The sequence below is a fragment of the Prionailurus viverrinus genome, chromosome B3, assembly GCF_022837055.1.
Source record: "Prionailurus viverrinus isolate Anna chromosome B3, UM_Priviv_1.0, whole genome shotgun sequence".
Taxonomy (NCBI): domain Eukaryota; kingdom Metazoa; phylum Chordata; class Mammalia; order Carnivora; family Felidae; genus Prionailurus; species Prionailurus viverrinus.
Window position 1 is genome coordinate 17,083,322 of NC_062566.1, and position 18,926 is coordinate 17,102,247.

At 52.2% G+C, this 18,926-nt stretch overlaps 1 protein-coding gene and 1 long non-coding RNA gene across 2 annotated transcripts in view; one reads left to right on the forward strand and one right to left on the reverse strand.

Moving 5' to 3' along the window:
• Positions 1-821: 821 nt before the first annotated feature.
• LOC125167989 (uncharacterized) lies at positions 822-8,002 on the reverse strand. The gene is made up of 3 exons (XR_007153016.1): positions 7,935-8,002; positions 5,686-5,852; positions 822-3,575 (listed from the first exon to the last, which is right to left on the reverse strand). It is a non-coding gene; the product is annotated as an uncharacterized LOC125167989 (long non-coding RNA).
• Positions 8,003-9,934: 1,932 nt separating this feature from the next.
• Positions 9,935-18,926, forward strand: part of KLF13 (KLF transcription factor 13) — a 50,870-nt gene continuing 41,878 nt past the window's right edge. The window contains exon 1 of the mRNA XM_047862950.1: positions 9,935-11,011. Within this exon, the coding sequence (XP_047718906.1) occupies positions 10,420-11,011 (592 nt within the window). The 5' untranslated portion in view covers positions 9,935-10,419. The remainder of the gene's footprint in view (positions 11,012-18,926) is intronic.

Sequence of the window (18,926 nt, forward strand, 5' to 3'; positions counted from 1 at the left end):
AAATCCCCACATTAATTAGGCCAGGGGGTGGGGGCACCAATGTGAGGCGAAAGAAGTCCGGGCTGGGCTCTGCATCTTGCTGTGTGTGGCCTGGGGGAAGTCTCTCAAGCTGACTAAGGCTCAGATTTCTAACCTGTGAAATAGGAAGGAATGGCACCCTCCTTGTAGCATTTTCGTATGTGTCAATGGATCAGGGGAGCTCTGAAGTGTTCTCAAAGGTTGGGGCTTGGCAGGAATCTCAGAGTTAAGTCAAGAGAATGAAATGCAGCATTTGACCCTGAGCACGTACCCAGGGAGAGGATCACAAATTATGAACAGCAGACAACCAAGGGGTGAGACTGGGAAGGGGCACACAGAACAGGCAATTATCATGGCAACCAGAGAGCCTCCCCGATCATCAGGAAGGAAGGCGGGATCCCATGTCAGTTGCTGTGTTTAGGAGTGGGAGCCATCTGCTCCAGCAAGCCTGGAAGGGACCATCCATCATTTTAACATGCTTTCCTCCTACATTTGTTGCAGACACTGTAAATATCTCTTCGGTCTTTCGAGGGCTGGTCTCAGAAGCATTTCTGGTTTTAATCTTTCACCATGTAAGCATGCACCAGATGTGAAGTCAGCTTTCATCATTTGGGACCTGATGAATTATTTTGTACTCCAGGACCACTGGGAGATGGCACATGAAAACGGTTTTCTACCCCACCCCCATGTCATACAACAGAGAATGACTTGTTTTCCTTTTCATGCATCACGCCATCAGTGACTGTGATGAGAGTTTCAGTCAGAAGTTTCTCATCCACCCATCCAACTCTGAAATGGTCAGACTTGAGGACTGCAAAACCTCAGGGTCAAAGTCCTCCTTGGCGCAAGCAATTCTTTATGATAATGTGATTAAGTCAGGAGACAGGGACAGGTGGGAGCCTACGAGTGGCCCCTGGGCTGGATGAAGAGAACACTGTTTGCCTTCTGTGAGTGGGGGGTGCCAAGCATCAGGACATCATGAGATGGTCCTAGATAAACTCCAGCCACCCTCAGCCCAGCTCCAGGCCAGGGCCCCGAGTAGATGCAGGACTTAGAGGCTGTGGCTGCCCCAGGAAGAAGGAGTAGGAGGACGATGCCCAGAGCGGGCACCCCACGGCCTGACTGCCACCAAGAAGCAACCCTAGAGAATAACACAGTAGCACAATGCACAACCCACGCTTTGCCTGGGACCAAGCCCCCTTCTTCGTACACCTTGTTTTCTTGTTTTTCTTCCATCCCTTGCTCTCACGTCCACTTTTATATTAGCTAGGATGAGCTAAGCTCCAATAACAGGCAGGCCCTGAATTGTTGTGGCTGAAATACAGTGGCCATCCAGGAGAGCACTTTCGGCCCGATTTCTGGGTCCCAGTCTCTTCTATTTGGGGGCTCCATCATCCCCAAGAGGTTTGTTGTCATAATCATCCAATTGGCAGCAGGGGAAAGAGAACAGGCAGGACAGAAGCCCACTCTCTTAAAAGCCCCAGTGCAGAAGCAACCCCACAGCCCTCCATTCACATTCCCAGACGGAGAACTCGGTTACCTGGCCGACTGCACAGTTGTGTGGGAAATGTGGTCAGTCACTGGTATAGAAATTGGGGATGGATCTTGTTGGTGTCTTAGTCTGTTTGATGTCTTGTGAGAACACACTTCCTGGTACACAGATAGGAACTTCACAAAGCACTGTGTCTTCACAACACAGAAGGGACAAAGGAGCTCTCTGGGGTCTCTTCTGTAAAGGTGCTAATCCCATTCACGGGAGCTCCACCTTCATGACCTAACCACCTCTCAAAGCCCCGCCTGCTAATACCTTCCTATGGGTGGGGGTGGGGGTAGATTTCAATATATGAATTTGGCAGGGTGGGACACAAGCATTCGGTCTGTAGCAGCTGGGTGCTGGTAGTCTCTGATAAACCTTTTAATTGTGATTATTCTTTAAATCAAAGTTAAACATGTAGCTACCTTAAAGGTGCAGGGTTTATTATGAAACACAGCAGTCTTTAACTTCCCTTCCTTCCTTTATTCCCCCTCCCCAGAGACAATCCCTCTTGCCTCTCTTCCCTGATTATTTCTGTAACTCAGACGGGGTGTGTATGAGTTTCCTATGGTGTAACAAATTACCACAGGCTTAGCAGCTTTAAACATCCATGTATGATCTGGCAGTTCTGTAGGTCGGAAGTCCAGGGCTGGTGCAGCTGGGTTTTCTGCTCAGGTTCTCATGAGGCTAAAATCACGGTATCACTCAGGCCATATTCTCCTCTGGAGCCCAGGGCTCTCTTCCAAGCTCACATGATTGTGGTTGAAGTCTGTTCTTTATGGTCATAGGGCTGAGGTCCCCAGTTCCAGTTGGCTGTCATCTGGAGGCCACTCTCAGCCACCCAGGTTCCTTGCCACACAACCTTTCCTCCATCTTCAAAGCCAGCAACACAAAATATTCCCCACCTCAAATCCCTCTCATGCTTCCTATCTCTCTGACCTCCTATCTCTGACCCTTAGACCTAGATGAAAGGGGTCATGAGACTGGGTCAGGCCCACCAGATAACCTTCCCATCTTAAAGTCAGCTGATTTGGGTCACATATGTAGAATGCCTTCACAGAAACACCTGCATCAGTGTTTGACTACATGGGAGGAGGTATGTGTAGACCAGGGGCTGGAAGGTTGGGGCCATCTTGGAACTCTATCTACCACAGAATGATCACATTGCTACCTCTTGGGCTTTCAGTTTGGGTTGCTGTTGGTTATCTCCCCATATGTAGATGTGGACTTAGCTTCCTTTCGTCTTGCCTCCTCTGCCCACATGTACTCCTCAAAAGGCCCCACTAGAGTAATATAGAATAGTTCATTAGATCAATGCTCCATGTTTGTTACTCTTATTATGAAAATGCCCCCTGTAACTGAGCCAAATGGTCAACTACAATGGACTTTCCTTTTGTTTTCTTTGGAGCTCTGGCTTGTCTTCTTTTCTGTTCATTTAATTTTCTATCTACTTACCATTAAGTCAATCCCAAACTCTTTGCCAGTTTTCTCAATAGCCTCAGAAGTCACATTTTGTAGAAGTCACAGGTTTTGTGGAAACTGTTAATGCTTCACTGAATAGCTCAGCTCCTTGCCTTCTGGGGACATGATGGGTCTGCACCTGGCTCCCTGTGGGTAGCACAGTCCTTATGACTGTTATGAACAGAAGGGACTGTCAGTGTTCCAGAGAATGGCTGCCCCACTGATCTGGATGCTGGGTTGAGGGTGATCACCCACCAGAGTAGTTCCCCAGCCAACCTTTGATATATTGAAAACTAACCTTTTGGTATTTCAAGTGATGGAACTTTTGGCATCATTTGTTACTATAGCATAACTTAGCTGCTCCTGACTGATAGAGAAGGTTAACCAAACATGGGGTGCTGCTGCAACAAAAAATAATATTTGTAGCATTGGCTTAAGGGTTGACCATCATGTATCCAATGGTAGAATATTTGTTAAATTGTCACCTGGGATAACTTGGAAGAACTAGTGAAAAGAGACAAGGGTGTCATTCTACCATCAAAGATCAAGAAGCTCCAAGAACCTGCAATTAAGTTGAGAGAGAAAAGCATGTATTAAAAACCACCATGAAAGCAGCTCTCAACAATGAAGCTAACTGGAATCAAATAGATTAGGTAAGAAGTTAACCACATTTAATTGAATCAGTTAGTGATATTTAAAATGAGAGAGAGGGAGACACAAAATCCAAAGCAGAATCCAGGCTCTGAGCTATCAGCACAGAGCCAGACACAGGGCTTGAACTCATGAACTGTGAAACCATGACATGAGCTATAAAGTTGGATGCTTAACCAACTGAACCACCCAGGCATCTGTGAAGTTCAGCCTTTTGATGTGGGTCTGAATGCCTCAGCTGTGGAGCCCCAGCTGCCAGGCCATTCAGTGTACCCAAGTGTTGACTAGGGGTATCTAAATAGCAGAGGAAAGCTACCACAAGAGAATATCCACAACAGTCATGAGACATACCACAGATAAGGAGGACACAACAGGAAGAAATAAAAATTAAAATATTCATACACATTAGTGAAACCATGGAGAAATAACATTTCCAGACCTATGACTTTGCAAGTTGATAATGTCCCTCTGTATCTTTAGTGTTCTCAAGTCTTAAGGCATTAAAAGACCTTTAGGGGCACCTGGGTGGCTCAGTTGGTTAAGCATCCAACTTTAGCTCAGGTCATGATCTTGTGGTGCCTGAATTTGAGCCCTGTGTTGGGCTCTGTGCTGACAGCTCAGAGCCTGCTTTGGATTCTGTGTCTCCCTCCTCTGCTCATGTTCTCTCTCTCAAAACTAAATAAACATTTAAAAAAAAAAAACCTTTAAATATGCATCTCATATGCTGTATAAATACACCATCTATAGTTACCTTTTTATTTTCATTGCAGAATATTTCAAAATTCTTCCTTGGTTATAATATTTTTACCAAAGAGACATGTAGCCATCACCATTGAAACTTGAATTTCGTTGCATTCTTATATGGATTAAAATGGTAAAAACTTAACTGTTTGCTCTAGAGCCTATGTATCTTAAGAAATCATATCTAAAATGCCTCTCACATCTGTTCTATTTTTAAATGACACACATAGACTATATTTCTTGTCTTCCCCATGTTTACATCAGTGTTCTGTTGAAAATATTCTGAAAATATAGTAATTTAAGAATAAAAAGAAGAGAAGCTAACTATATTTTTGAGAGAAACTAGTAGTGCCAAAGAAACCACAGACAAGGACTGATAGAGCTTGTGGCTGGAATTTATAATTACCCTTAATCTCCAACCTTCTACAGACGGAAGTGGGCTGGGAATTGCCCAGCCCCCAAGGAAGGTGTATTTCCAATGTCCGGCCCCCCACCAGTGCAGAGGAGGAAGATGATAATGAAGAAAACCCCTAAGGGTGAAACAAGACTCCAAGGAACAGTGACTGGCCAGTCCCTCCCAGACAGCAGGATTGGGATAATTCCAGGAATATCCTCACTCCTGAGCAGGGGAAAATATCTGTCTAGCTGGATTTTAGAATTGCTAAGGACACCATCTACTGGGACTCCTCCACTCCTCTGCTTTATGAATCAGGGAGTTTGTTGTGTTATCCTGTCCATTTCTACCACTGTGTGTTGGGATTGTGTATTTGAGGAGCGGTGGGGTGGGTGTGGAGGGCACAGACAACTTGTCTTCAGATCATAGGTTTCTAGACTAAGAAGAGCCACCCACATGAACCACACACATGAGGAAACCACTGAGCCTCTTATGGAACTGGACTATGTTCCAGGGAGACTGCAGAGTCTCCCTCACCTTGAAACCCTGTCATCTTTTGGTTTTGGATTTCCCTGTCCCTGGCCTCCAGATTCAAATTTAAAAGGCTCATGAAAGTGGATCAGGCCCACTTGGGGTGGGAGAGAGTAGATTTTGTGTGTGGGAAAGAAGGCATGAGTGACACGTCTGGGTCAGGGCTCTCACCGTGGGTCTTGGTCTGCCATGATGACCAGCATGTTCTAGATGGACTGTTTCATCAACCTACCTGTCCCTGGGTGCCTCACTATAGACTCGCAGCATGGCCAGAAATAAACCTTGGAGATTTGCAGGTTGTTTGCACTGCAGCATGGCCCAGCCTCTCCTGACTGCTATAGGGATTCTATTTTACCTTGTGAAGAGGTGTCCCCAGAGCTTCTGACCTGCTCCAGCTTGGCCTAGTGGCCCCCTGTGCCTCTCCTTCCCTCCTGTGGGGATTGCCTGCTTCCTGGACTGCATGCCTCCCTCTTTATTGGCTGAAGTCTTCATTTTGGAAGAATCGTTATTGCTGGTAGCTTCCTACAATGACACAGAATGCATGGAAGGTAAATTTTGTGAGATATCGTGCATCTCAAAACATCTGGTTTGTACTTTGTCTGCGTGAAGATAATTTTGCTTTAGATTTCCCAAGGCTTTGCCCCTTGCCTTCTAACTTCTACTTGTTATGGAGAGTCCCACAGCCATTCTGACTCCTGACAGTCTCTGAGTGACCTGCTTCTATTGTCAGGACACTTTCTGTCCCCATTATTCTGAACTTGAACAGAGATCTGCTTTGGGGTAGGGCTATTTTTTCCCAATGTGCTGGGCTCCCTGAGGGCTCTTTCAACACACATTCTTCAGTAGTGGAGACTTTTCTTGGATTAATTCCTTGATGACTCTGCCCACTCCCTGTATTTTTTCTCTGGTCATTCTTTCCTGGTTCCTATGATTTGATCAATGGACTTTCTGTATGGTCTTCTTTTTTCTCTATTTCCAATTTTTGGGGTTATTTTTTGTACTACTTTTACAGGGATTTCCTCACCTGTGCCTTCCATTCCCTCTCTTGAGAGTTTTTTTTTTCTTTTTCCTTTCTGATATCTTATTTTCAATTTCCAAGAACTGTTTTTGCTTGTTTGTTCTCTGAATGTTTCTTTATATGTGTCCTGCCTTCATGGGTTGCAATATCTTAATTTCTCTGATGACGTTATTGGTACTTATGTTGACGTGTACTTCTCTCTGCTAGTCTCTGTTTCTTCCAAGTTGTTTAAAAAAAAATCCACTGGGGCTTTAGATTTTATGACACAAGGCTTTCCTGAGATGCCAGGTCAGCTTTGGCAGTCTGTAAAAGACTGATTAGAAACTCTGTACACATGTGTGGGGCTTATTAACAGTGGCCTCTCCTTTGGGTGATCTGGCTTAGCTGGACAACCACAGATGTCAGGAAGTTTAGGTGTTCCCCTTGGCCTGATCTGATGCCCCAGAAAGACCCTTTGTCTCCTGGCTCCTGTAATCTGCAATCCCAAAGGGGGACAGAGGTTGGTCTCAGTATCCAGTATCTATGTGCTCATTTAATCTCCCTGTTCCTAAGCTGTCAGTTGTGCCTGGTGTCTCCCAACCAAGATGCTCTCTTTTACCTTCTTTAGATAATAATTTTCCAGGACGGCGTAGGCCGCACAGAATTAGGGAGGGGATCTGGGCAACTCAATTCTTCTTAATAAGGCTTTCAGCCTTATTCTTATTTTAGCCCCTCATTCACATTCATGTCCAGAGGTGCCTACTGCCACCCATTTGTGAAACTTCTGGAGATTCCAGTTTGTTCTTGGCTTTCTTTCCTGGCTATCATTTTGGGATTTCATGTACTCTGGTCTGCTAAGTATTTCAGCTTCAAAAATTGTGTCGTCGTTACATCCTCCCTTCCTCTCCCCGTCCTTGCCAATTTCTGCCTTACAACAAACAAACCTGCTGTTGTTTCAGGGGGCTCTAGAAGGTAAGAGTCAGTCCACCACCTTTACCAGAAACCCCAGTCACCTTTTCAGGCTTTAACCTCTTTACTCCCCAGACATGTCTCCATCTACTTGTTCTCATCTGATCTTCCCTACTCTGCTTTTGAATATTCTGTTCCTTTCTTCTGACACTTGATCCCCACCCATCCTCATCTATACATGAGCTATGTCTGACAAAATCCTATTTAGCAAGAGAAACATGGACTCCTAGCTCTGAGGAAAAGAACTGTATCTCTGGATACTGGAAGATATTTCTACATGGTAAAGGCGGCAGGCCCTGAGGCTTTCAGTGAACAAGGATCAATTGCCTGAGAAGCCAGCCAAAGCCCTGAGTTTTGCATCCAGAATGCCACAGGGCACAGGGGAAACCCTTAGGGAGGCTGCACTCAGCACTCCTGGAGAGCCCTAGGGAATGCTTTAGGCTGTGGATGGGGGTGGGCTGTGTGTCAGTGCAGAAGACCTCTGACCCAGGCTGGCTTCACCTCGCCCAGGGCAGGGGTCTTGTCCATGGCTGTGGCCCAATGTCTAGAAAAGTGCATACTTGTGGGAGGACCGCCAGAGTGTGTGCAGGCTGGGATGTACCAGCAGAGGTCATGGAGAAACCAGAGAGATGTGGTACCTCAAAAACTGGGCAGAATTCCCCTGGCTGAGAGGGGATGGGTGCTGGCAAGTCGGTGTAGGGCCAGCTCCATCCTTAACGAAGTGACTGATTGTGACATGTGGTGGGATTAGAGGAACATTCTGAATCATTATTTGGTCAGAACACAAATCTCTTAAATGTCATCAACACAATCTGCCTGGCAAAATGATTACTTCCTGCCAAGAAGAGCCCCTCTTAGAGGGACTTGACCCGGATGCCTTTCCAGAGCCCATCCCAGCATACCCCTCCTTCCCCCTTCCCCTCCCCCCCCCCCACTCTGTCCCATAGTCTTCCCAGGGCGCACCAAATTATCAGTGAGAGGGAAGTGTAGGGTTTCAGTTACAGACACCCAGGGTGCTCAGTCGTCCAGGCTAGTTTACGGTTCACCATAACATGAAACAGAGAATGGTCTGTCTCAGTTCTTTCTTCATTACCTGGAAAGAAGTTTTTTCTATCCAGGCCCCAAATTAATTTGGTGAGAAAAGGCTGGTCTTAATTTGTGCGCAGGATGACCTTGCCCCACCCACCACTCTTCTCAGGTCCACAGGGTTTGAGTGCCTGGGCTGCCTTCATCCAGCAGGCTTCCCTTGCTGTCAGCTGACACGTGCGAACGCCCTGGGCAAACCACCCAGGGACTGCAATCCCAGGCCTCGGTGTTGTGGTTGGAGGGGCGGGGGGTCTTGTGGTTCAGGGGCTGCCTGAAGGGTCCGGAGCAGCGGTGGCTGCGCTCCATTCTGCGGCAGTAGGAAGTTATGTACTGACTTCTTCAGTGATGGCCTAGGCCTGTATAAGAACGGCGGGGCCGAGGGTTGGAGAGTGGGGGCGACTGTGAAAGTCAAGGGCAAGTTGGCAGGGGCAGGGCAAGCAGTGCGCGCGGACCCGGCGCAGTAGAGTATTTCCTTCGGGAGGCCCAGACAGTGGGTGGGGCGTGGTGGGCGGGGTCCTCGCAGCTGGTGGCGTTTGAAGCCTTCTCCACCGCGGTGGGAGAGGGGCAGCCTAGAGAAGTTGGCTGCAGGCCTGGGGCGGGGAGGAGGAAGGGGCCCCGCGTTCCCTGAACAGCGGCGCCGGCTGCACCAGCACGTAGTTCACTCCTGCAAGCACAGGACGCGGTGGGCACGTCACCCACGTTGTCAGCTTAACCACCAGCCTGGGGCCAGTTCGGCTCCGGCTGACCTAGGCTCACCGGCAGCGCGGTCCCCTTCGGGTCCCTAGCCGCCCGGGACCAGTTTGGGGAGCAGCCGATCCTTCCAGCGGTAGAGGCCCCGCCCCACCCGTGACCTCGCTCCCAGCCTGGCCGCACCATTGCCCGGAGCTCAGGAGAGAAAGAGCACGGAGGGGGCGAACGGCATGGGTCTCGAGACGCGGCCACCCAGGAACTCTCTTGCGGCGGGGTGCACGAAGAGTTTTTCCGCCCCCAGGCCAGGCCTGCTGCCTCGCGCCCAGCCTGAGCGGACACGCCTCCCCGCCGTGCAAACGTCGCTCTGGAAGAGAAGCGGAGGCAAGCCTCGCCGAGGCGCACCCATCCCTGGTGCCCCTCACAGGCAGGGATGGAGGGACAAAGGGACGCCCTGCCGAGGGCTCACTTTCACGCCGGGGTTCCAGGCCGCCACCACACAGAAGCCCTGGCAGGAAAATGCCCCCGCGGGCTCCCCGCTGCTTGGGGGTGGGGGGTGGAGAGCGGCCCCCGCGCAGCCACGCCCCGGCCCGCCGCCCTCGGACGTCCTGCGTCAGCGTGCCCAGCTCCCGGCTCAAATTTCCGCTCCTCCTCCCGCCAGCCAAGAGGGCACGCCCATTGGCGAGGGCAGGCCCCGAGGCCGGGCCGGTCCTTCTTGCGGCCCGGATTGGTCCGGCCGCCTACCTACGAACCAACGGCGTCCGCCCCTGCCCTAGGCCACGCCCCCTCCCCAGGCGCGGGCGCGCGACTGCTGTATCCTGACGGTGCGCGCTCTGGGATCCCCGCCCCCTCCGCGCGCGCAGTTCCCCGCGGCCGCCGCCGCCTGTAACCTGCGCCGCCAGGATGTGGCTGGGGGCTGACGTCGGGTCCAGATGTGGCCCCGGCCCCGCCCACCCCCGGGGCCGGGCCGCCCACACCGAGCCGCGGCGCGCACGGCGGCTGTCCCGCCTGCCACAATGCGCGGCGAGGCTGCGGCCGCGACTTGGCGAGACAGTCACTAACGTCGCTGCCCGGCATCCTTAGGACAGGCCGCCTCTGACGCCACGCGGGGACCCCACGGGCCCGCGCCCCCCATGCGCTCACTCTTTGGTGCCCGGCCGGGCGGGCGCCTCGCGGACGCGGAGCCGCGCGGGTGACGGCAGAGGCGGCTGCGCGCCTAGCCCAGCCCGCGGAGAGGGCGCGCCGCGCCCCCGCCCCCCGCCCGCTCTCCGGAGGCCGTGGGTGCGGATGCGCCGCTGACGACTCGCAGCGACCAGCAGTGCCGCCGGCCCGCCGGCCGGAGACCGCAGCATGGCAGCCGCCGCCTATGTGGACCACTTCGCCGCCGAATGCCTCGTGTCCATGTCGAGCCGCGCGGTTGTGCACGGGCCGCGGGAAGGGCCGGAGCCCGGACCCGAAGGCGCGGCCGCCGCTGTCGCCGCCACGCTGCCCCGCGTCGAGGAGCGCCGCGACGGCAAGGACAGCGCCTCGCTCTTCGTGGTGGCGCGGATCCTGGCGGACCTCAACCAGCAAGCGCCGGCGCCCGCCCCGGCGGAGCGCAGAGAGGGCGCCGCGGCCCGGAAGGCGAGGACCCCCTGCCGCCTGCCGCCTGCGCCGCCACCCGCCCCCGAGCCCGCCTGCCCCGGCGGCGAAGGTGCGGCGGCCGCGCCCCTCAGCCCCGCGTGGAGCGAGCCCGAGGCCGAGCTCGAGGCGGGGCTGGAGCCCGAGCGGGAGCCAGGGCCCGCGGGGAGCGGCGAACCCGGCCTCAGACAAAGGGGCCGGCGGGGCCGAAGTCGCGCCGACCTCGAATCCCCGCAGAGAAAGCACAAGTGCCACTACGCGGGCTGCGAGAAAGTTTACGGGAAATCCTCGCACCTCAAGGCGCACCTGAGAACTCACACAGGTCAGTAGGGCCGCCCGGGCGCCCAGAGCGCGCGGACGGGGACAGCGCAAGCCACCGGGCCACGCCCCCGGAGCCGCCGGCCGGGCGCGAGGGGCGGTGGGGCCGGGAACGGTCGGGGCCTCGCCCCTTCCCCCCCGCCACACGGTCCCGCGGCCGGCCCCGCGCGCCGAGCGAGGCGGGTCCGGGAGCTGGGAGCCGGCGCCCGCCCGGCGACCGCGCCCCCGCCGGGCACGCCCCCTCCCCGGGCACTCTCGGGCGGGGCCGCGGGGGCGGATGTCGTCATCTGGGCTGCGGGCGTAGACCCCGCCGAGGCCGGGGGGCGGTGCGAGCAGGTGCGGGCGAGCTGGGTGGGGGCCGCGCGTGCTGCTCTGGGAGACAGGCGGTGGGGGCGCCCCGGGGCCGCGGGGGAGGCGGGGTGCCCTCGCCCGGCCCCTCCCCTGCCGGCCCCTCCCTCGCCGGCCGGGCGCGCGCTCGGGATGGGAGGGACCCGCCCGGCCCGGCCCGGGCGAGCGGCGGGCGAAGTTCACGCGGGGACAGGGCTCCCTCCAGCCACTCGGCACATTCTTCACTCTCCTCTTCCTGTAATTTTTCCAGCGCTCTAAGGTTTAATTTGTCCAAACCAGAGCCAGCGGCGGCCGACGCGGGTGGCGGCCCCGGTTCCCCGCCGGAGGCTCTTTGTGGGAGCCCCGCCCATCCGGCCGGCGGGGGCGCGCCCGACCCGAGGGGGCTCCTCGGCCTGGGGGCGCTTTCTCCAGAAAGGAGCGCCCTATTCACTGCCGGCCGTGTGCGCCTCCCTCTTCCCGGCCCTGCTCTCACCTGCCGGGTGCCGGATGCGTGCGGGCGGCACCAGTACCGGGACGGGCGGCCTCAGCGGACCAGGGACCTCGTAGTTGTTTTTCTTTTTTTAAACACAAAGGTGGGAACAATGTTTTAAGGGATGGTAACCTTTCGCTTTCAGTTTGGCTTAAAGAATTGTGTATTTCCTCTGGGCTCACGTTAAGTCTTCTGGTACACTTAATTCTTTCGCATTTGGAGCAGGTTAAAAAAACCCGTATAAATATACTGTTACCTTGTTATCAAAGATTTAGACTTCACATTTGTACAATAGTTCGGAAGCTAGCTAAAAACTGCAGTCCTGAATACCCTGGAGCTGAAGGACCCCCGTCTCCTGGTAAATTTGGAACTGAGCTGTCTCCAGGTCTGCAGGTGTCAAGGCCAGCGGATCTCAGACAGATCTTTACCTCAGAAGCTGCCCCCGCGGTTTTGGTCCCTTGCTGTGGCCGCCTCAGATAGCTCGGCCGGTGGTGGGGTCGAGGGTGAAGGCGGGGCCATTCTACTCATTTCTCAGTCGGAATTTAGGGTGTGTGGACCGAGATAGGGGGTGGGGTTAGTGTAGGGGTGTTGGTTCAGACTGGGAACCTTACTGCCAGGGTGGGTGTGGCCGTGGAGGAAGGGCCAAACTACGTTCGGATCCTGTAGCACCCAGATTACGGGGGCGGGGGCAGTGCATGGGGCGTGGCTCGAGGACCTCCTTGCGGGGGCGAGGCCCGTACTGGGCAGGTAATTTAAGGATAGGAGACTCTCTGCATCCCGTTTCACGGTGGCTTTCCACTCGGCTAGTCGGGTTCGAGAATTGTGGAGGGGCTGGTTGAGGGCCGGGGCTCGCTGTCACGGACCGGGCAGGCTTGGATGGGGGTCTTAGCTGGAGGATAGCGTCTGGGTTTGCTTGCCCCCTGATCCAGGCTGTAGTGTTCCTGAGTGGGCCCCTTGGCTAGATGATTGCTCCGAGGCAATGAGAACTCGGGTCTCCCTCAGTGGGGTGGAACCCAGCCTCTCTGGGGGTGCTCTGAAACCCGAAGCAAGCAGAAGAGGATGGAACCAACACTCTGACTGTAGTGTGCTGTGTCTAAGAGCAGGGAACGGGGCTTGCCGTCCCTGTGTGCAGAAACATGAGGCCCTACCTGAGGAGACGTAGATTTCCAGGTCCCAAATACTGACCTTCAGCCAAACACTACAGTTTAAGTGGTGCCCCAGGTGAATCTGATTATGAACCAAGAACTCACCTCTGGAGGGAGTCTGGTTCAGCTTCTGGTGGAGGGCATGACTAGGGAGCCCATTTCCAGCCTGTCCCCAAGTGTGCAGAACATAATTAACTGGTGTTCGTAGAGGAGACAAGGGTAGCCCACAGGCCACAGTGGGTGACCAAGGGGCCAGGCTACCCTGGGAAGACCTGAGCAGCAGCCCCTGGTTCTGAGATAGCTGTGGTTTGGTTTGTGTGCTTCCATCAGCTTTCTGGGGGGTCTCTGCCGACAATCGTTCAGGTCATGCCAGGCCCTCTACTCCACTAGGAGCAACCCACCACCCCCCAACCCACCCACCTGCAGCAATTTCATGGCAGAGGGTGAATATCAAAATCACTTTAGCCAAGAAGGCAGTTCATAACTTGCTCTGTCTAGCTCTGTGACCAAGGACGGGTCCCCAGACCTCCCTGCAGCTTGGTCATGTCTCGCCTGACCACTTGGAAGGTCTGTGGGAAATGAGGCTGTGTGTTTGAGAACCCTTTGGGAAGTACAAGCCTCAGCCTTGACTCTGGGGAGACCTGGACTTCCCTGACTGCTACGATCTCCCAGAGCTGCCTGGCCTGCTTAGTTGTGTGGCAGTGTCCTGAGGACTGATTACCCTGTCACATTTAGGTAATTGTTAATGTTAAGCAAACACGTGATCAAACAAAGACACTCACATTTTTGCAACCCAAGCTGCTTTTTTTTTTTTTTTTCCTAAGGCACTTATTATTTAGCTAATCAGAATTTCCAGCCCAGATCTGGGAATTTGCTAAGTCTTGCCTTGGGGAGTAGCAAGACCAGGAACATGTTTTCTTGGAGGCTGAAGGGCTTTGATGTGAACATTCAAGGACTTTGAGAAGGAATGGCCTCTGGCCTTCTGAGGGCAGATCTCCACCTGAGCCAGCCAGGAGATTCCTGCTTGTTGTCTGGAGTGGTGGGGCTTGGCGGGTCCCCAGCAGTAATGGCCACTCAGTCTTTCTTGGCAGAGATGCCTTGAATACATTCCTACCTATTTGTTCCCGCAAAGAATCATTTTCAGAATGTCTCTGTGCCCTGTTTTCCTTGCAGCACTGGGAGCTAAAAATCCAATTGCATGCTGTATGAGCTGGGCCCATTTCAGCAGCTCTGGGGGCCTTGCTGGAAAGGGGGGCACTGTGTTGTGTACAGCCCCTCCCTCCTGCAGACATCCAGAGACATGCCTGGTCACCTGGCCCTCTTTTTGGAGGTGGAGGTAGAGTTAAGATTGCATTCTCAGCCATTTCCTGTAATAATTTGGGTGGGGTTAGTTTGAAGTTTAGCCACCGAACAAGGGATTTGATCATGAGTGAGATTATTGGGGCAGGGTATTCAGGGTATTTAGGTCCCCTCCCCCAACACAAACTCTGGCTATAGAGCCTGGTTTCTAACCACATTCCTCCTATGTACTCCTCGAAGGTGGTTCCTGGTGCAGCTGCCTTGGACAGGCAGCCTGTCAGGGAGTGAGTGGCGGGGATCTCCTTCACCCAGGGCAAAGCCATGCTGGCAGAGGGCCAGCACTTTGTTCGGGACACATCCACGCTGGTGGGTCCCGTCCCGTCTCCCTCATAGTCCCAGGCTGCCAGTTGTGAAACTTCAAACAATGCAGAAGTGTGTAGACAGAATGTGCCAGCCTTCTCTTCCTCTGGCTAACCACTATCACCTCCTGTTGGTGTCTCCCTTTACAGACCCTTTTAGTGGATTTGCATGTATGCATGCGTGTGCATCCACACAGACATCTGAAAACTATACATGTAGGATCCTAGCAAATATATTCTACCACAGGCTTTTTTTCTGTGTGCTTATTTAACAAGGCACCTTCGTTCTTTATCTGGGCTGCATGGTATTCCCAGGTGTGGCTGCGTGACTGTACCACAACTTGTTTAGCCTTTATGTTGAAAGGATAGTTATGTTGCCTTCTCATTTTTTATTGTTTCATGCCTGTGGCAGTAGAATCCAGTGTGTGTGTTGGTGCAGAGGAGCTGGCATTTCTGTAGGATTGAGACCTGGCAGTGTTATTGATAGTAGTGTAGACAGCATTTACATGCATTGTGGAGTTACCATGTTAACTTAAAAGACATGTTATGTTTTTAAAGGAAATAGCACATTATGTTTTTAAAGGAAATAGATGGAGGTCTTGGTCTCCCCAGTACTGAAGTTCCTGCTGTGTTGCTGACTTTTTTTTTTTTTTTTTTTACTTCTTCCAGTTCTTCTTTTGCACATGTGAGATCATCATATTGAGAACATTTAAAACAACCCTAAAACCACCATTACTCTCTCTCGGCTCAGACCAGCTCTCCTGCTGCCATCTGTTTTTTGTTTGTTTTTTAATTTTATTTACTTATTTTGAGAGAGAGAGAGAGAGAGAGAGAACGAGAACAAGAACTGAGGGGAGAGGGGCAGAGAGAGAGAGAGGGAGACAGAGGATCCGAAACAGGCTCTGTGCTGACAGCAGAGACCCTGATGTGGGGTTTGAACTCACAAACTGTGAGATTATGACCTGAGGTTATGACCTGAGGTTAAGTCGGACGCTTAACCTGCTGAGCCACCCAGGTGTCCCCCTCCTGCCATCTTTACTTGGCTTACCCTGCAGCCTAGCCTGGGTAAGGGCTCAACCCCTGCAGCAGTCAGCTGTGCCCTCGCACCCTGAAGTGCCTCCTGGCTTGTTGGCACTGGGGGAGGGACTGATGTGATGCCTTTTGAAACTGTCCCTCCCCTGGCTAAAAGAGGGCTGGAGCCCTTCCTGTGTGAGCAATCTGACAGGACCACCCTTGACTTAACCAGAGGTACCATGTGCAAGGCTTCAAATCTGGAAGACAGTCCCGCCCCTTCAGAGTTGGCACTGTGAAGTCTGCTCACTGAAATGAGCTCATGACAGCCCCGACACTGTAAGGGCCTGTTTGCTTTGACCTTATTCTGAATTGAGTTGGTCGTTAGGTTCCTAGATGTAGCAAATTAAAAGGGGAAAGGGGAGATAAGATAGCAGCTACAACCAAGGAAGGAAATAAGCCAACAAGTTATTAATATGTATATGTGTGTTTATGCACGTGTATCTAAATCTATAACTCAAGAAACCCAACCCAGCCACACTGTGCTGGAACGAATGTGGCGCTGTTTGTGGAGGGGCCTGTAGTCCTCCTCAGTAGTCCCCTAGGCCTGCATTCTATAATAACTAACATTTGTAACAGCGGTCTTGACATATCAGGGCACTATTAAAGTGTGTCTGGTTTATGCTTTAAGAAAGCAGTTAAACTCATTTTTGAAATGAAAACTTCAGGGATGATACACTCAGCTCTCTGTTGTATCTAATAGCAGGCTGCTTGCTAGGGACAGGCATTGTTCTGTTTGCATTCATTCCTCATAAGCTTTTTAATCTTCACAGGACCCTATGAAATAGGTACTGTTGTTATTACTAGTCCTCAAATAATGATGCCAAGGCCCAGATGGATTAAGAAATATGCCCACAGTCACACAGCAAATGAAGGGGGAGCTGAGGTTTGTGCCTGGGCAGCCACACTTCTGAGTTTGGGTCTGCCCGCTGTGCCTGGCTGCTCTTCCTGCCTGGACCTGTGTTCCAGGGGAGGGCAGGTGCCTCCTGGTATTTAGAAGTCTTCCTGTCCCAAGCACACTGCTTCCCTCACAAATTCTTATTGTGAAATGTTAAGGGAGTAATACAGTGAACGCTCATACGTTCCTCTAGACTCCTCAGTTAAATATTTGTCACCCTTTTATTTTTATCCCTTTTTTCCCTTTCTCTACTGTATTTTCTCCCTTGCCTATCTCTCCTCTTTCTTTAAATAGTACATATTATGTAACATACAGTCCATATTCACTTCTCCTAATGATCGCCAAGATGTCCCATGTAGGGTCTGGAATCCAGTTCATCACACATTGTGTATGGTTGGCATGTCTTTTTAGTTTCCTTTAGTCTGGGACAGTCTTGGCCTTTTGTTGTATTGGCATTTTAGGGATCCAGATTAGTTGTCTTGTGGAACATCCCACAGTCTGGATTTGTCAGATTGCTTCCCCCTGATTAGATTTAGCATAAACAGTTTTTGGTGGGAAATACGACACAGGTCATATAATGTTGGGCACTTGCACGCACCACAGTGGGGGCTCGTGTGGTCAGGTTGTCTGATTGCTGGATCACATACGTGGTTAAAGTGGCGTCTGCCAGGCCTCTTCACTATAAAGGGACACGGTCCTCCTGATAATAAGTAACTGGTAGGTAGGGTGACACTCCAAGACTGGGTTTTTGGAGGGTTAGGGTGCTGCTGGTCCTGCATGTACAGCCAGGTGCTGTGTTGGTGCAGGTGCAGTGTCTGCCCATCTCTGTTCAGCCCCCTTCTGTCTGGTCCACCTGGTAGGTTTCTGTTTCATCTTCCGACTGGACAAGTCCATTGACTGGACAAGTGCTGGCATTTCTGGGTCCTGCTGTTGGAAGTCCTTTTATAGTCAAAGGACAGCTCAGCCTAGTCTTAGGAGCTCCCTTCCCAAACAAACAACACTCCCTGATTTTATTTTGAATGAAAGTCTTTCCAGATGGTACTTATAGCCTTTTCTTTAGTTAGCTCACCCTGGCTCTGTGGCCACAGGTGACCCATCCCCCAGGCCTGGTGGGGGGGTGGGGGGCGTTGGCCTGCAGCCAGTGATACCCTTAGGATCTTGGTGGGTCTCTACATGCTTTCCAGAAGAAAATAAATATTGATCTAAGTTCACACACCCAAGCCTGTTTTACTTCCCTTTCATAGCGCCAAGTGGGGTCATTTTCTTGAGAAGTCAACTTCCCATCAAAATGGAAATAAACTTTGAAGTGTTGTCTCCAGCTTGGCAGTTGAGAAGTGACTGCTGTGATGGGACTAGGATGGGGGTGGTGGGGGTTTGGCTGCCATGGCCCCTGGGGGGGACTCTGAGCCTGGAAGGCCTTCCCCTGTTCTAGGTCAATATAATGGAGACTCAAATGCTAATTTTTTACTCTTTTGACAGTGACTTGACACTAGGCACTTGATGTAAGACAGAGAAATCTTCACCCAACCAAAAGCTCTGTCATTTGGCTACACTTACACACACGTAAATGTGCTCTCTGGTTTGATGTTGCATCCAAGCCCGGAAAGTGTTTACATGGGACCTGTGATTCTGGTTCATTTACTCAGTTTGATCTCAATCCTGTCTTCCAACATCTGTGGATCAGCCCTGTGCCAGTCAGCCTTCTTGGAGGCATGGAGTCCCCTCAGCTGAAACTAGGCTGTGGTAAAGAGGTTGGTCATCTGCCCTGCTATCCCCCTTGCCCCTTTTAGTGTGCCCTGGCAGTGGTGTGCCTTCCATTCAGCTCCTGTTCCCCTTCTGCCCCAGGGCCTGGACATTATCCCATTTGCTGTTGGACATCGTGTGCATGGTCGGGGGAGCAGCCTTGACCAGTCCATAGTTTTAACTAACATCATCCTGGACAAACAGAACAGAGGGTACAGGTTTTTATTTTGGGGTGTGTGTGTTGGGGGTGGGGGCGTCTGTTTATTGTTCTTCTTTTTTGAAGTTCATCACACAAAAATACTTGCTAACCAGGAACTTGGCCACACTCCGTGGCGATTGGCCAGTCTGTCCCAAGGTGACCTGTTTGGAAAAGCACTGAGGCTTGATGCCTCAGATTAAATGTCCCTGCTGCTGCCACAGGGGTGTGGCCTTCCTGCATGGGTGGGTGACCCATGGTCCCCTGAGCACAGGGTACAAGCTCATCTCCTTGGAGCTAGAGCCCAGGGAACATCATGGAAGAGCTTTGCAAGAAATAGGGGCCCAAATTAAAAATCACTCACCAGAGAGCACATGGTTCAGTACCTTTG